Below are 20,408 nucleotides of genomic sequence, written 5' to 3'. Positions count from 1 at the left end.
TAACTTTGGTCTGAACTATAAACTGTTTGTGAGGTTTTGTTGGCTGGCTCCGGTCTCCATGAGGTTTTGGTGTCCTGAGTGGGATTCAATCACTGATCTGTCACAGTGTTGAAAATCCGTGGGTTTTCTTTGGCAGCACTCCTTTTTCTGCCGGTTAACAGAAGATAAGAAGTCGGAAAAATTCTTCAAGGTCTTCTATGACCGAATGAAGGTGGCCCAGCAGGAAATCAAGGCAACAGTGACTGTGAACACCAGTGACTTGGGGAATAAAAAGAAAGATGATGAGATAGACAGGGATGCCCCATCACGGAAAAAAGGTAAGCGCTCTCCTGCGCATGGCCCTCTCACCAGCTGGACTTCTACACTCCAAACTTTATTCAGTCTCAGGCTTTCAGAAAGAAGCACACCATTCTGGTTATGATCTAATTCTTCCTGAGTAACCTGAGCTGAATTGCTGTGCCTTGGTGTTTCTTCTTGTATAAAAAGAAAAAAAAATTAACATACCTTCTTCTTGGTGACAGGGTTTTATTGGCAGGAAATCCATTTGTAATTTTCTCTGTAATTTTTAATTTAATGTTACAAAACGTTAATGAAGATACACACTTTATTTTTTTTTAATGTTTATTTTTGAGACAGAGACAGAGCATGAACGGGGGAGGAGCAGAGAGAGAGAGGGAGACACAGAATCCAAAGCAGGCTCCAGGCTCCGAGCCATCAGCACAGAGCCCGACACGGGTTTCGAACCCACGGACCATGAGATCGTGACCCGAGCCGAAGTCGGATGCTTAACCGACTGAGCCACCCAGGGGCCCCGAAGATATTCACTTTAAAACTGGGTGTCTATCCTTTGTCAGCTAATTCTCCCTTATGTTAAAAAATATTTGAAAGTTTCTAAAGTTGTATGCATGATGTCACTTAAAGAGAAATAATACTTAGTTAGATGCACCAGGGTTGGAGTAAAATGGCTGTGAGCAGGTGACTTAGCCACTCTGAGTCTCTCTCTCTTTTTTTTTTTTTTTTATGTTTAGAACTGGGTTTCTGAGCCACAGTGCATTTGGCATTTGGAGAATTTGTTGCTGGAGGGGTCTGTCCTGTGCACTGTAGGATGTTTAACAGCATATGTTAAACAGCGTACTCTACCCAGTAGATGCCATTAGCCTGCTCCCACTGCCAACTGAAAGTGTCTCCAGATTTTGCCAATTGTCCCCTGGGTGGGGATGGGGGAAAATCAGCCTCAGTTTATAACCACTGGTCTAGAATCGGAATTAAGAGAAGAAGAAAGGCTAATATTTGCTAAGTGCTTCCTATGAACCAGGTACTGTTCAAAGTCCTTTATTATATCCTTTAGTTCACTTATAACTGAAGTTAACCCTGTAAAATAGATAGGATTGTTATCCCCATTTTACTGATGAGGAAACTGAGGCACAGAGATTAACTTGTCCTTGTTAAGGCTATGTAGCAAGTAGGCAGCAGAGCCAGCGTTCAAACCCAGGCAGTCTGGGTGCAGAGTGTCACCTTCTTAAAGCTAATGCCTATTTACCTCACAAGGTTACTCTGAGGATTAGATGAGATAATATACATCAGGTGCTTAACCACAGTGTCTCCACACTTAATAAAGGGCTCAGTCAGTTGTCATTACAATAGCAGTAATTACAGTTGGAATCATTGATATGTTGACTCTCTCAGAAGCTTCTCCGGGTAGAACTTACTGATGTTCTCCCTGTTTTACGGATGAGGACACTGAGGCCCAGAGCCATATAGGTTTGTGAGGTTGACAAAGCTGATGCTAAGGCTTTTCCTCTAAAACACAGAGCAAGCATAGATGAAATGTCAGAGCCGTGAGCAAGTTGGCATGGCTTGACTCAGTTTTAATCCTAAGGACTAAGAGAAGTGACTTCATGGAGTATTTTGCCAGCCTTGAAGATTTATATGAATACCAGAACTTAGATATTTGAACCTCTTCTTTCATGCAGTGAATAGTACTCCTGAGGCGTGAGCAGCATTGATCATCTCACGTTTGCATTCCAGCCAAAGAGCCCTCAACACAAATAACAGAAGAGGTCCGAGATCAGCTCCTGGAGGCCTCTGCTGCCACGAGGAAAGCCTTCACCACCTTCAGGAGGGAGGCTGACCCTGACGATCACTACCCGTCTGGGGAAGGTGCCCAGGCTACGGCGGACAAGACCAAGGATGACCTGGAGATGAGTGCAGTCATCACCATCATGCAGCCCATTCTCCGGTTCCTGCAGCTCCTGTGTGAAAACCACAACCGAGACCTGCAGGTGAGGCTGGGCCCTGGGAGTTGCAGCTCCTCAGAGCTGCCGGCAGCCTCAGACGTCTCAGCTCCTCTCCCCGCCACCAGCATCCTTGAGTTGAGGACCCAGAATGGTTCTGACATATGGGCAACTGAGGTGTTTGTCTCTCTGTCTTCCACACCATCTCCTCAGGGACAGGAACCAAATCTCTTGTTCACCAGTACAGGTGCCTACTTCGTACATATTTAAATGTGGGTATGTACCTCTGTGTGCATGCATGTGGTAGCATGCCCCTGTTTGGCACAGGTAAAACTTGGATGGATGGATGGATGGATGGATGGATGGATGGATGATTAAACATAGGAGACTTAGAAAATCTGACACATAGAAAGTTTCAATTAATTTAAGCAATGGTTGGTTGAATGAAGTGGCCTACCAGGGTTTACACAAATCGATGCTCAAATATATGTGTTGAACTGATTATTCCAGAAATCTTCTGTTCACTTTTTTATTATTGTTGGAAAGAAAACAATGGCCAATGTTTATCAGGCACTTAGGGTATGTTGGATACTAAGTGTTGCTGATCCCCTTGTACTTGTTTTACAGATGAGGGAACTGAGGTTCAGGGGACATAGTTAGGGAGTGCAGAGCTGGGACTTGAACCCAGACCATCTGGGAGATGGTAATGCTCATGTGTTCAAGAACTATGTTAAGATAGCATATTTTCTCCTTTGCAAAGTTTGCACACCAGTGAAGCCTATATGGAACGGCTAAGGGTGGATTCCAGAGATAAGTTTCTTTTTACTGAATGGGAATAGATCTGTGGAGCCCCTCACTGCTTAGGAGAAGCATGCTAGAGTACCAGGTCCTTGGCCATCGCCTGGTTTTGCTGTTGGCTTTTGGGAAAAACACCCTTCTGTGCCTAAAAGGGATTGAGGATTAACAAGAAAAGTGTGTCTGAACAACTCTGCTAAGATAGAATATTTTCTCCTAAAATAAACAAGTTGGCAGTGATACTTTAGTTCTTTGAATAATGATGGTATGAAAAGAAAATTCTAGTCCACACGTGGCAAGTTAAAGGTGCTGTCTTAAAATATTTGTATTGCTGACTTTATCAGATGATTTGATGGCCTTTCATATGTCACTTGTAGCCAGACCATTCAGGGTCAGGGCCATAAATCCCTCATACTTAAAACTTGCCACAGAGTCTCTGCCTGGAGAAGTTGAGTAAGAAATTACATTGTTACATGGTAAGACAGAATAATGAAATGTAACTGGGTGAAGTCTGCAGTATTAATTACTTCTACACTGGTTTTTATTTTTAATCACGTTGGTCTGAAGAGCCTGAGCTTTGAAAAGGGAGGTGTATCCAAGGTCATCATCAATTGGCCAGATTTGGCCCATATTTAAAACTGAAAGAGTTTTCCCTAACCCCCATTGTCTTCCATTTTGCTGTTCATTCACTTCCTCCATTGACCTTCCCCACTTGATCCCTCTCTGTGTCTGAGTGTGGGATCCTGGCTGTTTTTTTTTTCCTTGCCTGTTGCTCAAATATTCCTACTTTGGACTTGGACCGTGTTGGCCCTAGATCCACTGGCCTGGGAACTGTGTAGCTCAGTCAGGGTGAACAAAGTACTCATGACTCAAAGATGCAGGGATTGGTTATTGTCTCATTGGCTGGTGTTCTTGTGTCTGCAGGCCAGCTCTGTCCTTTCCACCTTCCATACGTACACCATTAGTCACAAGGGAGATTGGCCACGGGAGTGTGAATGACACCAGGGAAAGCCAGGCTGTCCTACCAGCAGGAAAGCAAAGTCATTTGTGGCATCTTTGTGGATGGGGGGACCTCCCTGCTGCTGGGGCTATTTCTAGGCTGAGCTGAGTGGTCAGAGCCCTGTACTGTTTCCCTGTACTGCTGTCACTGGTCTCCACCAACCTCGGGCTCCGGAGGGAAGTGGGTTGAGACTGTGCCTGTGCATGTATGTTTATTTCATCATCTCGGTGAATACCTGCTCTGTGCCTGGCATTGGTGGCAATAGAGACCTCACCCTTTCCCTCACAGACCTGAGAGTCTAGGGCAGGAGCCACCCGGGGAAACCCAAGATTGCTGTGCAGCATGCTGAGTGCTGTCGTGGTGTCATCTTAGGGGTTTTGTGGGTTCAGAGCAGGCAAACCAGCCCCCTTTGCTGGTCTAGGAAGGCTTCTCAGAGGAGCTCATATCTGCTGAGTCCTGAACTAACACAAGACTACCTTGAGTAAAATCCCTCCACAGATGTTGGAGAGGCCGTCCTGATGGTTCTGGTTTCGCACACCTGTTCTCACGGCCCCCTGCCCACCTCTTGATTTCACGTCTTCACCAGCACATGCACATCCCACTGTGGAAGCAGAGTAAGGCTTTCATTGCTGGAGTTCAACTTTTCTCATCTGGAAGTCATCACAGTTTCTATTTTTCACCTTAGCTCGTCATGAAACTGCTTTGACCTAAGGCCCTAAGAACCCCATGGGCAGAAGGACATGTTAATGAGTCCGTTCATACACTTGATTCTCCAACACATTGCTCTATGGAAAACAGTAGTATTGAGTGAAAGGGGGAGTATATAGTATATTTTAGTGTGTGTGTGTGTGTGTGTGTGTGTGTGTGTATTTTTTTCTTTTTTTTAGTCTTAGCAACTTAAAAAAAAAAAGTCTTAGCAGCTTAATCTTTGAAAGTATCATAAAGATTATCCAAGTCAGTGGTGTTACACTTTTTGGTTTTGGCCACAGAATCCTCTGTTTAAGATCTTATGCAGAAATGTAGTAAGTAAAGCAGATGAAAGCCAAACTTCTCCGTTCAGAGTAGAAACTACAGATGACAAGAACTTTCCTTTTCTCCCTTACCTACCAGAGCCCTGAGAAGCAGGGCATTCTGGGTTTCCCCCAGAATCCTATAGGGCCCAGTTGGAAAACCAATGATCTTAAACCAGTGGTTCACAAGGATGAAGGTTAGAATCATCTAGAGATGTTGATAAAATTACATTTGTAGAAATCTTGTTCTCAAAATTACGGTTTTGAGCGGGATTCAGCTACTCTGAACACCACCCTGTTGGCTGTGTTCCAGACCAGATGGTGGATCTCTGGGTCACGGTTTTCTTGTGTACCAAAGGGAGGAGAAGACATTCTCATGAGGACAGAATGATTGCCTCCCTGGTATAAACAAGTGGAGATAAACCCTGAGGAGAAGGAATCCAGCCTTTTGAATTTGCCCAGCATTGCTTGTCATATTTATAACCTTAACTTTCCTGTTGGTAAATGCTCAGTAGAGATAAGGCCACTGTGTTTGGCTTTGCCAAACAGGCAGTGACTGCCTTAAGCAAGCTTCATTCACATTAGTAAGAAACTTGGTGGGAAGGACTATTCTTGAGCCATTTTGCCTGTGCTTTTGAACCTTCCCCTGAAAGGTTGGCTTTGGTTTTCACCTGGGTTACGGAATGCAGGTCTCTGGCCACTGACAGCTGTGTGAGAACAGACTTGAAGTCTTTCATTTCTTAATTCACACATATCTACTTGGCCCCTTGCCCTCCAAGGAAGACCACAGAAAGAACAGGTCTTCTCCAGCCTAAACAAGGCAGGGTACTGTGCACTAAGGGTGAGATCTATTCCCTGAACATGGAAACAGTCCCTGTGAGCCTCCTAGTGAGTGACACCCATCTATTTTTGTAGAGGACAAAAGGAAATGGATCAGAACTAGGGAAGGAGACATTGTGGCTCAACACCCTGCAAAAACCATGAGCTATGGAAGAGGCTTTCAAGAAAGGGCAGCCAGCTGTCTTCATGGGGAGTTGAAACATAACAGCCTTGAAGACTTCCTAGGTCTCCTTTCCTCCATCCCTTCAATTTAATTCAGATTATTTTAGCCAGTGTTGATGAAGCACCTGGCATGTTCTGGTCCCTGTGCCTGCTGCCAGGCACCCCATGCTGTCAGCATGGTCCTGGGCAGAGCTGACAGACATCTCTATAAGCACATCACAAAGTGTAAGGAGGGCCAAGAGAGGTGTGTGCCATTTCTGATCTTGTTGGAGTCAGGATGGAGACTCAGACGGGCTGCCTGAAACAAGTGACTTGAGACCCCATCCTGAAGGAAGAGGAGTCATCAGGGTGGCAGGCAGAGAGAATAGCGTGGCTAAAGCCCCAGAGGAAAGAGAATGAGGAATACTCTTAAACACGAGTTTAAGAGGCAGATGGCCTGGAGAGCCATGCTATGAATTTCAGCCTTGGACAGCCAGGCTGTTTCCTGTTCTCTTCCTGAATACATCTGTATTCCTCTCTGCATGATAAGGGGCTCAGCTAGGCCCTCTAACAAGTAGCACCTTCCCTGAGTAGCTGGATCGAGGAATGGCTGTGGGACCCTACTGTGGCTTTCCATGGCTCTTAGAAAAACAATCCCCTTATGAAAGCCCACCTGGTTCCAAATCATCTGTCCTTTGCTCCACCGCCCTTCCAGACCTGGAAGATTGTTCAATTTTTAGACTAATTAGACAGACGAGCATAAAGGACTAAAGTTATGTGGGAGCTAGGGGGAAATGGTTAGTTTGATGGGTCAAGCATTAAACTTTGTTACCAGCTTTTAATCTGTATATTTATATTTTAATTTTACAAGGAATACTTGAATAGGGTCTTTCTATAAAAGTTTAGATATAAGTAAGTATTTAGTTAAAAAGAATTGTCCCTCTCCCCATCCCTACCTCTCTACTCAGAACTATTGTTGGTTTGGACAACAAACCAACTGGTTGGTTGTATCTTTCCAGTCATTCTTCTATATTTTTGGATGGGAGCAGTGTATACATATTAATTTGCTATTTACCTTCTAGTTTTTTTTAACTTTTAACAGTATGTCCTAGAGATCTTTCCATTTTGGCAGATATTGACCTCGCTTGGTGTTTCTAAATTGTAATAGTAAATGATGTTGATATGCTCTAATTTATTTAACTACTCCCCATTTGATGGGCGTTTAGGTTGTTTCCAGTTCTTGACTATTATAAACAGTGCTATAGTGAACTTCCAATACATACTTTGTGAATAGAAGTCATTATTTTATAGAAGTGGAATTACCACATCAAAGGTATCTTTGACTTTTATTTTATCTTTTGTTTGTATCTTTTTATATAGTACCAGTCATCTATGGTAAACGTAACTTTTATAATTTTGCTTAAAAGAATATTTGCGGTTAATTTTTGCTTCTTTTTAAGAAGAGTCACTGACAAAAATCTCCTCTTCATCAAAATAGACTCTGCTTTGTGAGGTGGTTGAATGTGGTTTACTTGATTTTATGGAGGAAGTACCTGCTCTTACATCTCTTGTTAACATGATCTGTTTATCTGGAGAACATATATTTGGGCACAAGCGCACAAACATTTACTCATTCCTGCCCCTTCCTTTAAGAATTAATGGAAATAGGGGCGCCTGGGTGGCGCAGTCGGTTAAGCGTCCGACTTCAGCCAGGTCACGATCTCGCGCTCCGTGAGTTCGAGCCCCGCGTCGGGCTCTGGGCTGATGGCTCAGAGCCTGGAGCCTGCTTCCCATTCTGTGTCTCCCTCTCTCTCTGCCCCTTCCCCGTTCATGCTCTGTCTCTCTCTGTCCCCAAAATAAATAAACGTTGAAAAAAAAAATTTAAAAAAAAAGAATTAATGGAAATAGCCAAAAAAAGACAACCTAGGTTCCTGCCATGGTAGTGGGCTCAGGTCAGCTTATGACACCTTATTTTGTGATGAGCCATCCCCAGTACTAGGCTGTAGGCATTCAGCATCCAGACTACACCATCATCTTTTAACCATTGCCTCTTGAAATGTCAAATGCCTCTGAACCTAATACTTGCTGGGAGGAGCATGGGCTGGAGTGGGAAAGAGAGAAAGGAGAACTCTGAAAGGCTTTAGGCATCTCAAGTGGGCTGTCGAAGAGGACCCTTCCTCCCCCAGCATCACATAGAAAAGCACCTTGGAGAACAAGCTCCTGTGTTTGGTGGCCATTGCCATAGATCAAGTCCACAGTTGACCATCTTGGGGGCTCTTTTCTCTGGTGCTGCATCTCTCTTCATAACTGCTGATCAATTCTGGACATCAACCAATTAGATACTAGCAAAATGTCACTATGTATGTCCTTTTCCCTCTTCTCTCCTATTTTGCTGCCCCGATGCTGGGGACTGCCCAATTGTAGAACTTCCTTCGTTGTCAAAATAACAAGACCAACTACAATTTGGTGTGTGAGACACTACAGTTCCTGGACTGTATTTGCGGAAGCACTACTGGAGGTCTTGGTCTTCTCGGACTCTATATAAATGAAAAGAACGTAGCCCTTATCAACCAAACCCTGGAAAGTCTGACTGAATACTGTCAAGGACCGTGCCATGAGAACCAGGTACCTCCATTTTTATTTGGGGGTGGGGAAAAAACAAAGTTCATCATTTTGGAAATGTTATTGACAGGAACTAGTTCAGAAGTCACACAGCATTTGCCTATTGGACTAGGAGGTCACAACAACTAGAGATCTTTTTTCCAGCAGTCAAGAAGGAGCTTTGGTGCTTTATTATGCTTCAAGATTTGACCTAACCACAGGCATTGGAGGACTTATCCTTGGTCTCCATGCTTGGCTTGGCTTGGCTTGGCTTGAATGTCCAAACTTAACTAACTAGACTAGAGATAAATAATAAAGTTAGTGTTAAATTAAGACACGCAAGAACTGGGCTCTATTTTGAACACTAGGAAAGCTACTTAATGGAAAAAGATTGAAACCTACCTAGAGAGAGAAACCTTACTACACACAAGACAGCTTGAAAACAGTATGAGAAAATGTTTGGTTGAAATTTAAACACCGCATTCAGAGAAAAGAATGAATGACCCATTAGTCTTGATTTTGGCCTCTCAAGAAGTAGATTTTTGGAGGGGAACCCAATGGTTCCTAGAGTAAAACTGTTGCTTTTATCCATGACATATTGCAAACTTTGTGAGTTTTTGCATTGATACTAGGATGATTATGATTTTTAACTCAACCGAGCTCTGTCCTGGGGGATAGATGGACCCGGAAATTGCCAGTCCTAAATCCAGTAGACAGGGAAGGTGTGATACGCTATGTTACATGGGGAACAAGGCCAGGACCTTCACTCAGGGGAGAAAAATGCTTTACAAAAGGGACAACCTTTTGTTTTTCAAACACACCTGGTCATAGTTGGCTATAAGTACCAGGCTCACTTGTTGTTGGATCCACTTTCCTTGCCTGGTTCACTGGTGAGACAGATGGTATAGTCAAAGTTAAAATGAAAAGGAACAAAAAAAAAAAAAAAATTACAGCAGGCTTGGAGGAAAAGGCTTTATCTAACATCTAAGTGAATTTCCTTATAACCTCAAGTTTGCTTTTCTGCCAAACATGGGTCTGTCAAAAGGAACATACTAGAGTGGATTCTGTTGCAAATGGGGACCTTACCTGGAGGAAGATGATTAATCTTGGTATTGTGTGAATTAAACAGGAAACTTGCTTTCCAGGCTTAAGTCTTAAGCAAAAGTATGCAATACGAAAGCCGAGTGATGTAGAGAGAATGGAACACACCTTTAAAGGGGAAAACAGGGCTCAGAACTCAGAATCAGTCACACACTGTATTTTCCCTTAAGAACAAAAGCCAACTGTATTGCACTATTTGGATTAGACACGACTAATTTATCAGTTACAGTGCATGGGGACTTTCCTGCTGTTTACTGTTAATTCTGAAACTAGCGATTTTCATCTGTCTTTTATTTTTACCACTTTCTCACGGAAAATTTGCAGCTCTCCCCTAGAGACATTACTAGGAGTGGCACGCATTGTGTTGAAATAGCAGTTGAGCCTGTTGGCTTTTGACATCTGATTTATGACCAGCATTTGTGTAAAGATCTGTGTATGTGTGTGTTTGTGTGTGTGCGTGTTTTCTCAGAACTGCATAGCCACCCATGAATCCAATGGCATTGACATCATCACAGCCCTGATCCTTAATGACATCAATCCTTTGGGAAAGAAGAGGATGGACCTTGTATTGGAACTGAAGGCAAGTAGGAATTGAAAGCAAAAGACAGGAGCATGTGAAAATAGTTACTTTGTGTTTTGCCTCAGCACGTGATATGGTCAGTGTTATGAAACTAAATACAGTTCTCTTAGATAAGTGAATGGTCCATGTTACAAGTTCTGACTGAAATGCAGAACTTCAGTCTGGCCCTCCAAATAAGAGTCTTAAGACAGGATACTCCTGGGGCGCCTGCATGGCTTAGTTGGTTAAGTGTCTGACTTTGGCTCAGGCCATGATCTCACGGCTCGTGGATTCAAGCCCTGTGTCAGGCTCTGTGCTAACAGCTCAGAGCCTGGAGCCTACTTCAGATTTTGTGTCTCCCTCTCTCTCTCAGTTTCCTTTCCCCACTCATGCTCTGTCTCTCTCTGTCTCTCAAAAATAAAACATTAAAGATTTTTTAATTAAAAAAATAAAGACAGGATACTACTTCTGATGTTGCTTTCTTAAGCATACTCCTCAAAAAACAAAATAAAACCCTCATTTGTACCGAGAGCTTCCAAAGGTTCTTTAAGAGTCCAAAGATTAAACTTGCAACCTGTCTTGGTGTCTAGAGTGTATTTCAAAATGTGTTGGCCTCACTGAGCACGTTTCCTTTTTAACTGTTCCCATGTTGGGTCATGTTGAGATCCGTCCTCTATCTTATGCCCATATGCAACAGGGAACTTTTTGTCGTCACCACAGAAGAGCCTAGAACTGCAGGGTTTAGCTCTAAAGCTGATCTGTATTGATTGCATAAACAGTGTCATAGGAAAGAGAGGTCATTGGGGAAGATGTTAACACAGGAGTCCACAGGAATTGCACAGTTATTTTTATTTTTCCTTCATTGTTTAGAGCTGAGAGTCCAAACGGATCATTGATTTGGGTGTATGATTTAAATGGATTTTTTGTATGTGAGCTATTTTTACTTCCTTTGACAAATTGTGTTGTAGAATTGACTTGAACATTATTCAAGCTCATGTGCCGGGCTCCCATTTATCAGAATGTATATAATGAGAGCCTGAAATGACCAGAATTTCATATGCTACTGATCAGCGTTTCAGTGACTTTTCCAACTAATCTCGTAATCTGTGGATTATGATAGAAATGTGTGTGCTCTGAAAAGCCATCAGTTGGTAGCACAGCATCCTGATTGAATTGCTGTGACCTGTACTTGGGGAGGAAAAAAATACTGCCCTCTCTTAACACAGCATATCAAGAACTTTACAATCCTGTACACAAAGAACCATACAGGTTATCCTAGGCTCAGTCCCTAAAATGAGGTCAAGCCAAGAAGTGCAGGATGTGGGCACGTGAAAACTCTGATCTAATGGGAAATTAGGATTTGGCATATATACGGTTCCTTTGGGTCACTTTTGTTAATTGCTGTCGGCTGTGCTCCAGTTATAATATTGGGGGTTATGAGAGCTGATAGCATTATTTTTAAAAAGGGAGGAATTACCTTAATTGCCTGCCTCCTCTGCCCTGCAAGGCTGAATAACAAGGTTTATAACCACACCTGCCCTGAAGGCATCGTGGGTCTATATAGCAGATTCTTTCCAACCACAATCACCATGGGAGTGCCAACACACACCCACAAGACCCTTAAATTTCCAATTTTGGGGCACCCGGGTGGCTCAGTCAGTTGAGCATCTGACTTCGGCTTGAGTCATGAGTTTGAGCCCCACATCAGACTTACTGCTGTCAGCATAGAGCCCGCTTCTATTCCTCTTTCCCCTCCCCTCTCTCTGCCCGTCCCCCCATTTTTGCGCGCGCGTGCGCTCTCTCTCTCTCTCTCTCTCTCTCTCTCTCTCTCACTCTCTCTCACCCCCCCTGTCAAAAATAAATCAACATTTAAAACAATTTCCAATTTCCACCAAGACTTATATAAGGTAGCATTAGGGAGAAAGTATGCCCAAACAACTATGTTCCTCTTTGACCCAAATCAGAGTCCACGGACATGGTTTTGGGGTCTGTAGTAGCACGTTCTCTGTTGCATACAGGTGGTTTTTGCTGTCCTAGACCCACAGGTCTTCCATGGGATAAAACGTCCGTTTAGCCAGGATGCAGGGCTTGCACCGATGGGGCACACACGTTCAGGCCAGTACCCCCATGCTGCTCCTCTCCATTTCCTCCTCCCTTTCTTTGTCCAATTAGAACAATGCTTCCAAGTTGCTGCTGGCCATCATGGAGAGCAGGCACGACAGCGAGAATGCAGAGCGGATACTTTACAACATGAGGCCAAAAGAACTGGTGAGTTGGATGGCTGGTCTCCCAGCCATGACTCCATGCAGAGAGTCAGAACAGCATCTGTGGCAGAAAAGGAACCTGCTTCCTTGAGCTTTCTTAAAGATGCCACAGATCACAAGTATAAAGACAACATTGGATTCAGGTCTATGACTCGGCTGGAAAAGTGAAGTACTACTTTGAATAAGTGGCATCTGCCCTCTCCCTGCTGCATAGCTGCCAGTGGCAGCCACCCTTGCCTGTTGTCCCTCCTGCAAGATGGTGCAGCGAGCAATCTGGGGGCCTGGCTTTCCCTTTCTGGTGGCTCACCTTGGGCAGGCTCCTGACCGCTCTGCACCACAGTTTCCTCATCCCTTAAAGGAAGATGATGATGTCATGCAGGCCTGAGGGCTGTCGAAGATGAGACAGTTCGCATCAGGCCCTTAGCCCAGTGCCCAGTGCCCTCTGTGACTTGTAGCTCCTTCCCCCTCCTTCGTTCTTCACTGCTGCTCTCTGTACCTTGTCTGTGTCCAGAGCTAGAGAATCCCCGTCTCTTCTGGCTGCCAATAGTTTGGGCAACAGAAGAATGTTTGTTGGGAGCTGATGTTCTGAGGGCTTTTTTTTTTTTTTTTTTTAATATATATAGGAAAAACCAATCTTGCTTATTTTTGCAGGGTGATATTCACGATGGGCTGTGACTTCCAGGGCAGGGGTCAGCACTACAACCTGTGAGACAGGCAGCTCTCAGAGACCATGAGACGGGCTGAGGAGAGAACTCTATTTGGACTTGTTCCCACACAAATAAACTGTAACCGACAGAACTAAATGAGGGCACTAAAACTTTTCTCTCGCCTGGTGACCTGTGTGCGCTGGGGGCCAGGCTAAAGTCCCTTCATGTATTCCTTGAAATAAAGTTAACAGTGAGCCCAGCTCTTTGATCTCTGAGGTCAGGAGTGAGTTCTCAGCCTGAGATGGATGTCCTCCCCGAGTTTACATAACAACTTATGTAACAGGCTTGGGGGGAGCTCCAGGTGTCCCTCGTGAGTAGGACAGATAACTTCACAGAGACCCCATTCCACCTCTCATAGACCAACAACAGCCCCCTGCCTTGATGGGATTAATGTCAGCCCCCAGGGTCACGCATGCCACAGACTCCTGGGATGCCCCCTTGTGGTTGGGGAACATCATTCACAGCTCACAGGAAGTCAAGGGCTTGCTGGAACGACTGGGTTCTAAGAATTCACATAGAAGAGAAACTAATGTCCAGGACACTTCTGCACATATGTGCATGCATCCGTGTGAATTCTGGCACTCGTTCCATGCAACATGTTGTCTATTCAATTTGGTATTAGAACTAACAGGAAATCGAGCTCAGAGAGCGGGAATCTCAAGGATCTTTTCTCCAAATTTATTTTTCAAGGCCTGACCTGGTGTCAGTACAGAAATGTACAGCCCTCTGCATGCTTGGTCTTGGATAATGAGAAGTAATTCGGGGTAATAGCGTTGTGGCAATGCAGGAAGCTGAAATGCCTTCTGAATCATTAAAGAAAATGATTAATTTTCAGTTCAACTTAGGGGTTGAAGGCATTTTGTTCTTATTCTTTGATTAAATCTTGAATGATTTGTTCATTTGATAAACATTGGCCAGGCCCTACTTTGTCCATGGCGTTTTTCTGGGCACCAGGGAGGGATTGAGAAACGAGGAGACCCAGCCCCTGGGCACTGGGTAGGGCACTGAGGTAGGTGGGAGCAGTAGACAAGTACAAAAATGTACTAGGGAATGTGCTCTGAGCGTGAAACCAGTGACATGCATGGGTCCTCTGGTAGCACATTTGAGATCAAGTCTCAGCTCATTAGCCATATGATTTCAGGAGTGCCTCTTTACTGCCCTGAGTCTGTTTCCTCATCCATAATAACTGGGAATTGTTGATATTTCATAAAATGAGGATGAGTATGAAATTCCCCAAAAGAATGTTGAAATACTAAACACAGTGTGCTTGGCACGGAGAAAGGCCTGAGTAGATGTTATTTGTTGATGGTGTTATTTTTACATGGAATAGGGACAGAGAAACGTAGATGGGAAAATGTGGAATTGGAGATGACAGTTTGGCTAGCTCTTGCTAAAGGTTAGTGGATTTCCTACTAATTGTCCCTTGAAATGGCAAAGGTCGGAGGTTGGAGAAAGATGGTAGGAGGGAATGTGGAGATAGGAAAGGTCTGGCTTCTTGTCTACATTTGTGTCATATTTTATTGTTTCAGGGAACTTCTATAACCATTGTCTCCTTCTAAGGAGACATAATACCTCTTGGTCTAGTTATAGCACCGGGGTTTAATTTCTTATGTCCGCGGAAGTTGATTGGTAGAGACTGCCCGTGACCGTGTTGAGAAGGATTCTGAGGCTGTGTCCAAACCTGATAGGAAGCAAATGCTGAGCCTGATGAGCACTGTCTGCCCCAAGAGGGCAGACTCTAAGATGGCAGTCCTGTGTGGGTCTTCCTTGAAACAGGGGCTTCCTTCGTTTGACCACTCTTACAGGTGGAAGTGATCAAGAAAGCCTACATGCAAGGCGAAGTGGAATTTGAGGATGGAGAAAATGGTGAGGACGGAGCTGCCTCCCCCAGGAACGTGGGGCACAACATCTACATATTAGCTCATCAGGTATGGCCTGTCCCTGGGTCCCCGCGTCAGGCACGGTTTGCCTTCACTGCCAGAATTCCCAGCAGAATGTGCGCTTCAACTTGGTTCTCCCCTAAGGGTTTAACCTGGGGCTGTTTGTATTCATGGTGATGTGGTTCACCGGTACTCGTGGCAGCCTGACCCAATGTCCCGCGTTCCAGGGCTCTTCCACTTTCCCATGGGAGGGTCGTGTCCTTGGAAATCCCCACGTTTCTTAAAAGCCTTCGCACTGAGCCTTGACACTTACATAGTTTATGACCGTGTTTGGAGACAGTTGAAAGGAGTCTTAGGCTTTTCATAAATATTGATGAGTCTATCTTAACAATCTAAGAAATAAACCTCAGCTGCCTTGCCTCCTATCACGTTTAAAAATCTTTGGGAACTAACCTGTCATTGTGAGTTCTTTGTGTTTGCTTTTGGGGGGTGGGGGGTGGGGAGTAGTAATTCTTCCTACCCTGGCACCAGAATGCCCTGTTTCGTAACTCTCTTCCCAAGTGTCTGGGCTTTTGAAGATACTTTCTTTTTCTGGAGGCTGATATGCCTTGAGCTCGCTGATGTGTGTGGGCAGCTTGTAACTCTGCTGCAGGCTTGTGCTTCCTGTCCCTTTCACCTCGCTGGGCTAGAGGACTTAGGAATAAAGCGGTAACAGTATTGGGTGGGATGGTATGCCCTGCTACGGCGTGCTGGCAGAAGAGAAAACCACCTCCTGTCCCACGTCTCTTCCACTACCCATGTTTTGCCACTCAGTGGGTTTCAGAACTTTCTGAGTGGAGACCTGTGTGGCTGTACAGAAAACCCCATCTCTCTCCCACGTGGCTGAAGAAATTGGGGGAAAGTGGGACCTCATGTGGGCATGAGCTTTCTCCATGCTGTTGTCCCAAGCTCCCAAAATAGCTGCTGTGCAGAGCATACCTTGACAGGATGTAGTAAACCTCCCGCCATCTTTGCCCTTCAGCTTACCGCTGTGTATGATGCATTCTTTATGCCCCACAATGGAAAGGGGCGCACGTGTGCCCGTCACAAAGTGACAGTGACTCCCCCCGTTTTCTGAACTTGTGTTCTAGTTGGCTCGGCATAACAAAGAACTCCAGACCATGCTGAAACCTGGTGGCCAAGTGGATGGGGATGAAGCTCTGGAGTTTTATGCCAAGCACACAGCCCAGATAGAGGTAAAAACAGAGGGAACTCAGGGCTCGGGCCTGTGTTGAGGGCCTGCATTGGGCTCTGCCCTGTGCTGGGGCTGGCACACAGTCATTCGTCTGAACAGCAACGTGTTGGTTATGCATTCTGACAAGGCTGTGAGGACAAGTAGAAAGTATTGTAAGAAAGTCCAGCAGAGGGACCTGCTATGGATTGTGCTGGTCACAGAAGCCTTTTCTGAAGAAAGGCATTTAAGCACAGACCTTAGGAAAAATTGGATTGAAGCAGGCAGAGCTTGGAGGGAAGAGCTTCTCACACCTGGGGAATAACGACAAGTGGAGGCCCTGAGGAGGGAGACGCTAGGGGAAGACGGGGAGCTGGAAACCGGTGACCAACACAAGGTCCGAAAGGAAAGACCGGTGGCTCTGGGCCCGCAGAATCCTATCCACCATCCTTTTGAGAAGTCTGGATTTACTGGCAGAGCCATGCAGAACTGAGGGAGAGTTTTACAAAGAGGAATGGTACAGTCAGATCTGCATTACACATGCACACACACACACACACACACACACACACACACGCATGCACACCCCATACCTTACTGATCCTCTGTGAACTCAATGGGGCCATCTTGCATTTTGCAGAGAGGGAAACTCTGAAATAAGACTCAGAGAGGTTGTGTCATTTGCCCAGCTAGCAGTGGCAGAACTGCGGTTGTAATCCAGGTCTGGCTGACCCCAGAGCCTGTGGGTGCATTTTGTTACCTGCGTTGAACCCAGACTTGTGTCTCCAGGCTCTAGGCAGTGAGGCATGGTGTGCCTTGTTTGGCTAACAAAGAAGTGCACAGATTGAGGATCATTGCTGGAACAGCGATTTTGAAGGGCTAACAGACTCCTTTGGGCCATATGAAATGTTCAGGATGGAGACTTTTTAAGAATATATTCTTACCAAATGTATCAGGTGTCTGGGCTGTTCTAATAAAATGTGTCATTTTACTGATGAGTTGACCATGGCAGCGCATGTGGGCAAATACTCTTAATTTATTGTTAACAGTGAGAAGCTTGATGGCAGCCCTGCTCTGTCCTCTGGAGCCCTTAAAAGACAGGCTTCAGGTGTTTGCAGTGTAGGATGTCAGAGCTCCTTGGTTCACTGGAGAGAAGACTGAAGCTTGATGAGGTTCCGAGGCATGAACAAGGTCACCCAGGCCTGTTAGAGCTGGGGAGGGATTGAAGTGTGTTCTCCTGACTACAGGTTGTAAGTCTCCTGAAAAGGAGGTGTGGACAGATATGAAATGATGAGGAGAAATGGTCAGGCGTGGTGTCCCTCGCTCTCAAATCCTACCCTTGGCTAGCCACCCATTTCTTCCAGTTTCCTGAAGAAGTTACCTGTGAAAAGCTGGAAAATACCCCATTACTCCCTGGGGCTTCCTCATAGAGTGCTTTGATCATGGGAGTTAGCCTGGGTGTGTCTGGAGTCTGGGACTTAGTTCTTGTCAGGGGGCCTCCAGTGTCATCGTCCTTTCCCTCTTGACAACAAAAGCACTTCTCACATCATAGTCGTTCAGCTTAGGAAGATCCAGAGGACACTTGACTGCACAACAGGCAGACTCCAGTACAGACTCAGTCCCTGAGCCTATCCAAATAGAAGCATCACCTGTGGGCAGGTTCCAGTCACCAATCCTCAAACCACAATTCCATTTAAATGAGGTTGACTGAAGAACCAGAATCATTATGACAGTGAAGTTCCCTGTAACCTGATCTGCAGCTAGACTGGGGAACCACTGGTCTAAAGATCGTGCCTCCCAGAATTTATAGAGGTAGGGCTATGGGAACCTGTCTCATGTCTGAGAGAGTTTTCCACTACAACTGGACCTGAGTCACTTCCCTTGCTGTGTCAGGGAGCAAAAGTGTTGGAAAAGTGAGAACCAGATCTTCTTGTAGAGGGCATTGGCCCTCACCTGACTTCTCCAGCCTCTGGGGTGAAAGAATAAAGAGAGGTCATGCTCCTATTGTACCACAACCTGTACCCCTTTTGAAATGCCAACTCCCCAGGATGGTGACTAAATACAGTGTCCTAGAATCTGCACAATCCTGACCAGACTACCTCCTGTCTGGAGATTGAGCCAGTCTAGGAATGGCACAGAGAAAACCTGTAAGGTGTCTACTCCAGGGCTCGACATAGCTGGTTCAAAGAACAGTGAACGCTGTGCCAGTGTTAAATGGCCGTACTAGTTCATACCCTGTACATCTTAGATGCTGTGACATCATAGGAGGCCAATGCAACTGGATAAACCAAAATTCTCTTTTTTAAAGTTCCTATTTAGGAGAAAAAAGAAAACACCTAATTTTGCCATCAGAGAAGTTTAGGAGAGGTTTGCACCACAGTCTGGTGCTGTACTGTCCAATATAGTAATCATTAGTCATGTGTGGCTGTTTAATTAAAATTAAATACTCAGTTTGTCAGTTGCACTAGCCACATGCGCCAGTGCTCAATGGCCACGTGTGACTAGTGGCCACCTTTTGCACGGGGCAGATGCTTAGATATAGAACCATTCCATCATTACAGAAAGTTCTATTGGACAGCCCTAGTCTAGAGCCTCATTTGGTTTTATGCACAAAACACAGTTTAAATTGAGACAAAAGTTAATCACAGTAAAAGCAATGGGTCTCAGCTTAAAAAACAAAACAAAACAAACAAAAACTCTTCTTGGAGACTTGCCCAAACTGTTTTTTATATAAATCTGAGAGACACAGCCCAGTCTGAGAAGGCTCCAGAACAGGTTCGTATTATATTCAGTCTTGAATACTGAGCCCATGACCGATTGCAGAGATCCTCAGTGAAAGGTTTTTGAAAATGACCGTTAAAGCTCCTCTATTTTTCCACCCTAGATTGTCAGATTAGACCGAACCATGGAACAGATTGTGTTCCCTGTGCCCAGCATATGTGAATTCCTAACCAAGGAGTCAAAACTACGAATATACTATACTACAGAGAGGGATGAACAAGGCAGCAAGATCAATGACTTCTTCCTGCGGTCCGAGGACCTCTTCAATGAAATGAACTGGCAAAAGAAACTGAGAGGTGGGTCAGCACTGCATCCACAACACGTCAGGCGATGTCCTCCTGGGGTTTCAGAGACCTCAGCTTGATGGTGGTGGGTGTGCCTCCAGTTGGACCAGAGCTAGAATAATTTACAGTACTTCTACCTCTGAGCGCCAGGCAGACCTAGATACCTTTGTAGCTGATCAATGGGCTCTGGCCTTGGGGAGGCATCTCCCCAGAAAAGTCTTCCTTCATTCACCATTTGATTTTATTTGATTGGAGAGCTCTGTGGAAGACTTTCAGAATGTCGTTTTTTGGTATCTTGATGTAGAAAATAAAAGGAAGGGAGAAAAAGCAAGGCTTTGAGCTCTCAGGATGGTGCACTTGAGCAGGAAATTCAGCCAGCTTGACTGCTCATTTAGTAGCTCACCTGCTCTGAAGACACTGGTCTCTCCCTTTTACAGGTGTAGCTCAGGTTTTAGACTCTACTGTAATCATTTTATAGGCAGTGGAATCATTTGCCACATAAGACGCATCGTTGCTCACCACCTAGTCCCACTGCGATGCCTGGCCAGTCGGGCTGAAATAACTCATTTAAAACACTTTTATAGGGCTGTCCCAGAGGGCTTCTCAGCTCCTGGTTTTCATTAGGATTTTAATGGGATCCTTCAGTACTGACAGTACACTCCGCACCAACTGTTGTGACCAACTTAGAAAGGACTGTGCTTTATTTCTGTCTGTTAGTCAGGAGCCAGGTTTTTTTATTTGAAACCCTGGATTCCAGCTACAGTTGTGATCTTTTGGGCTCTTTGTGCGGGGCGGGGCTGCGGGAGTGGAAGCGGAATTGGAGGTCAGTTTCTGGGAGCTTCTGTCCTCTTCCTGCCTCCTACCAGCTTGAGCCAGAACAGACCAGCCTTCAATGCATGCTTCTTTCACTTCACCAGTCTTCTCCCTACCTCCCTGCACCCCTAGGTTTGGCCAGTGGCAAAGAGGGTTGTGCACACACGTCAGCCAGAAGACCTGTTCTC

At 45.1% G+C, this 20,408-nt stretch overlaps 1 protein-coding gene across 6 annotated transcripts in view; it reads left to right on the top strand.

Moving 5' to 3' along the window:
- Positions 1-20,408, top strand: part of ITPR1 (inositol 1,4,5-trisphosphate receptor type 1) — a 329,757-nt gene that overhangs the window by 255,529 nt on the left and 53,820 nt on the right. For all 6 annotated transcript variants that reach the window (XM_040492113.1, XM_040492112.1, XM_040492110.1 and 3 more), the window contains 8 exons: positions 137-317; positions 2,029-2,282; positions 8,445-8,645; positions 10,192-10,302; positions 12,454-12,549; positions 15,058-15,180; positions 16,263-16,367; positions 19,227-19,419. In XM_040492113.1, the coding sequence (XP_040348047.1) occupies positions 137-317; positions 2,029-2,282; positions 8,445-8,645; positions 10,192-10,302; positions 12,454-12,549; positions 15,058-15,180; positions 16,263-16,367; positions 19,227-19,419 (1,264 nt within the window). The remainder of the gene's footprint in view (positions 1-136; positions 318-2,028; positions 2,283-8,444; positions 8,646-10,191; positions 10,303-12,453; positions 12,550-15,057; positions 15,181-16,262; positions 16,368-19,226; positions 19,420-20,408) is intronic.

The sequence above is a fragment of the Herpailurus yagouaroundi genome, unplaced genomic scaffold, assembly GCF_014898765.1.
Source record: "Herpailurus yagouaroundi ecotype Mexico unplaced genomic scaffold, PumYag 183, whole genome shotgun sequence".
In the NCBI taxonomy this organism is placed as follows: domain Eukaryota; kingdom Metazoa; phylum Chordata; class Mammalia; order Carnivora; family Felidae; genus Herpailurus; species Herpailurus yagouaroundi.
The sequence above is the reverse complement of the archived record's forward strand: the minus strand, read 5'-3'. Positions and strand labels throughout refer to the sequence as shown.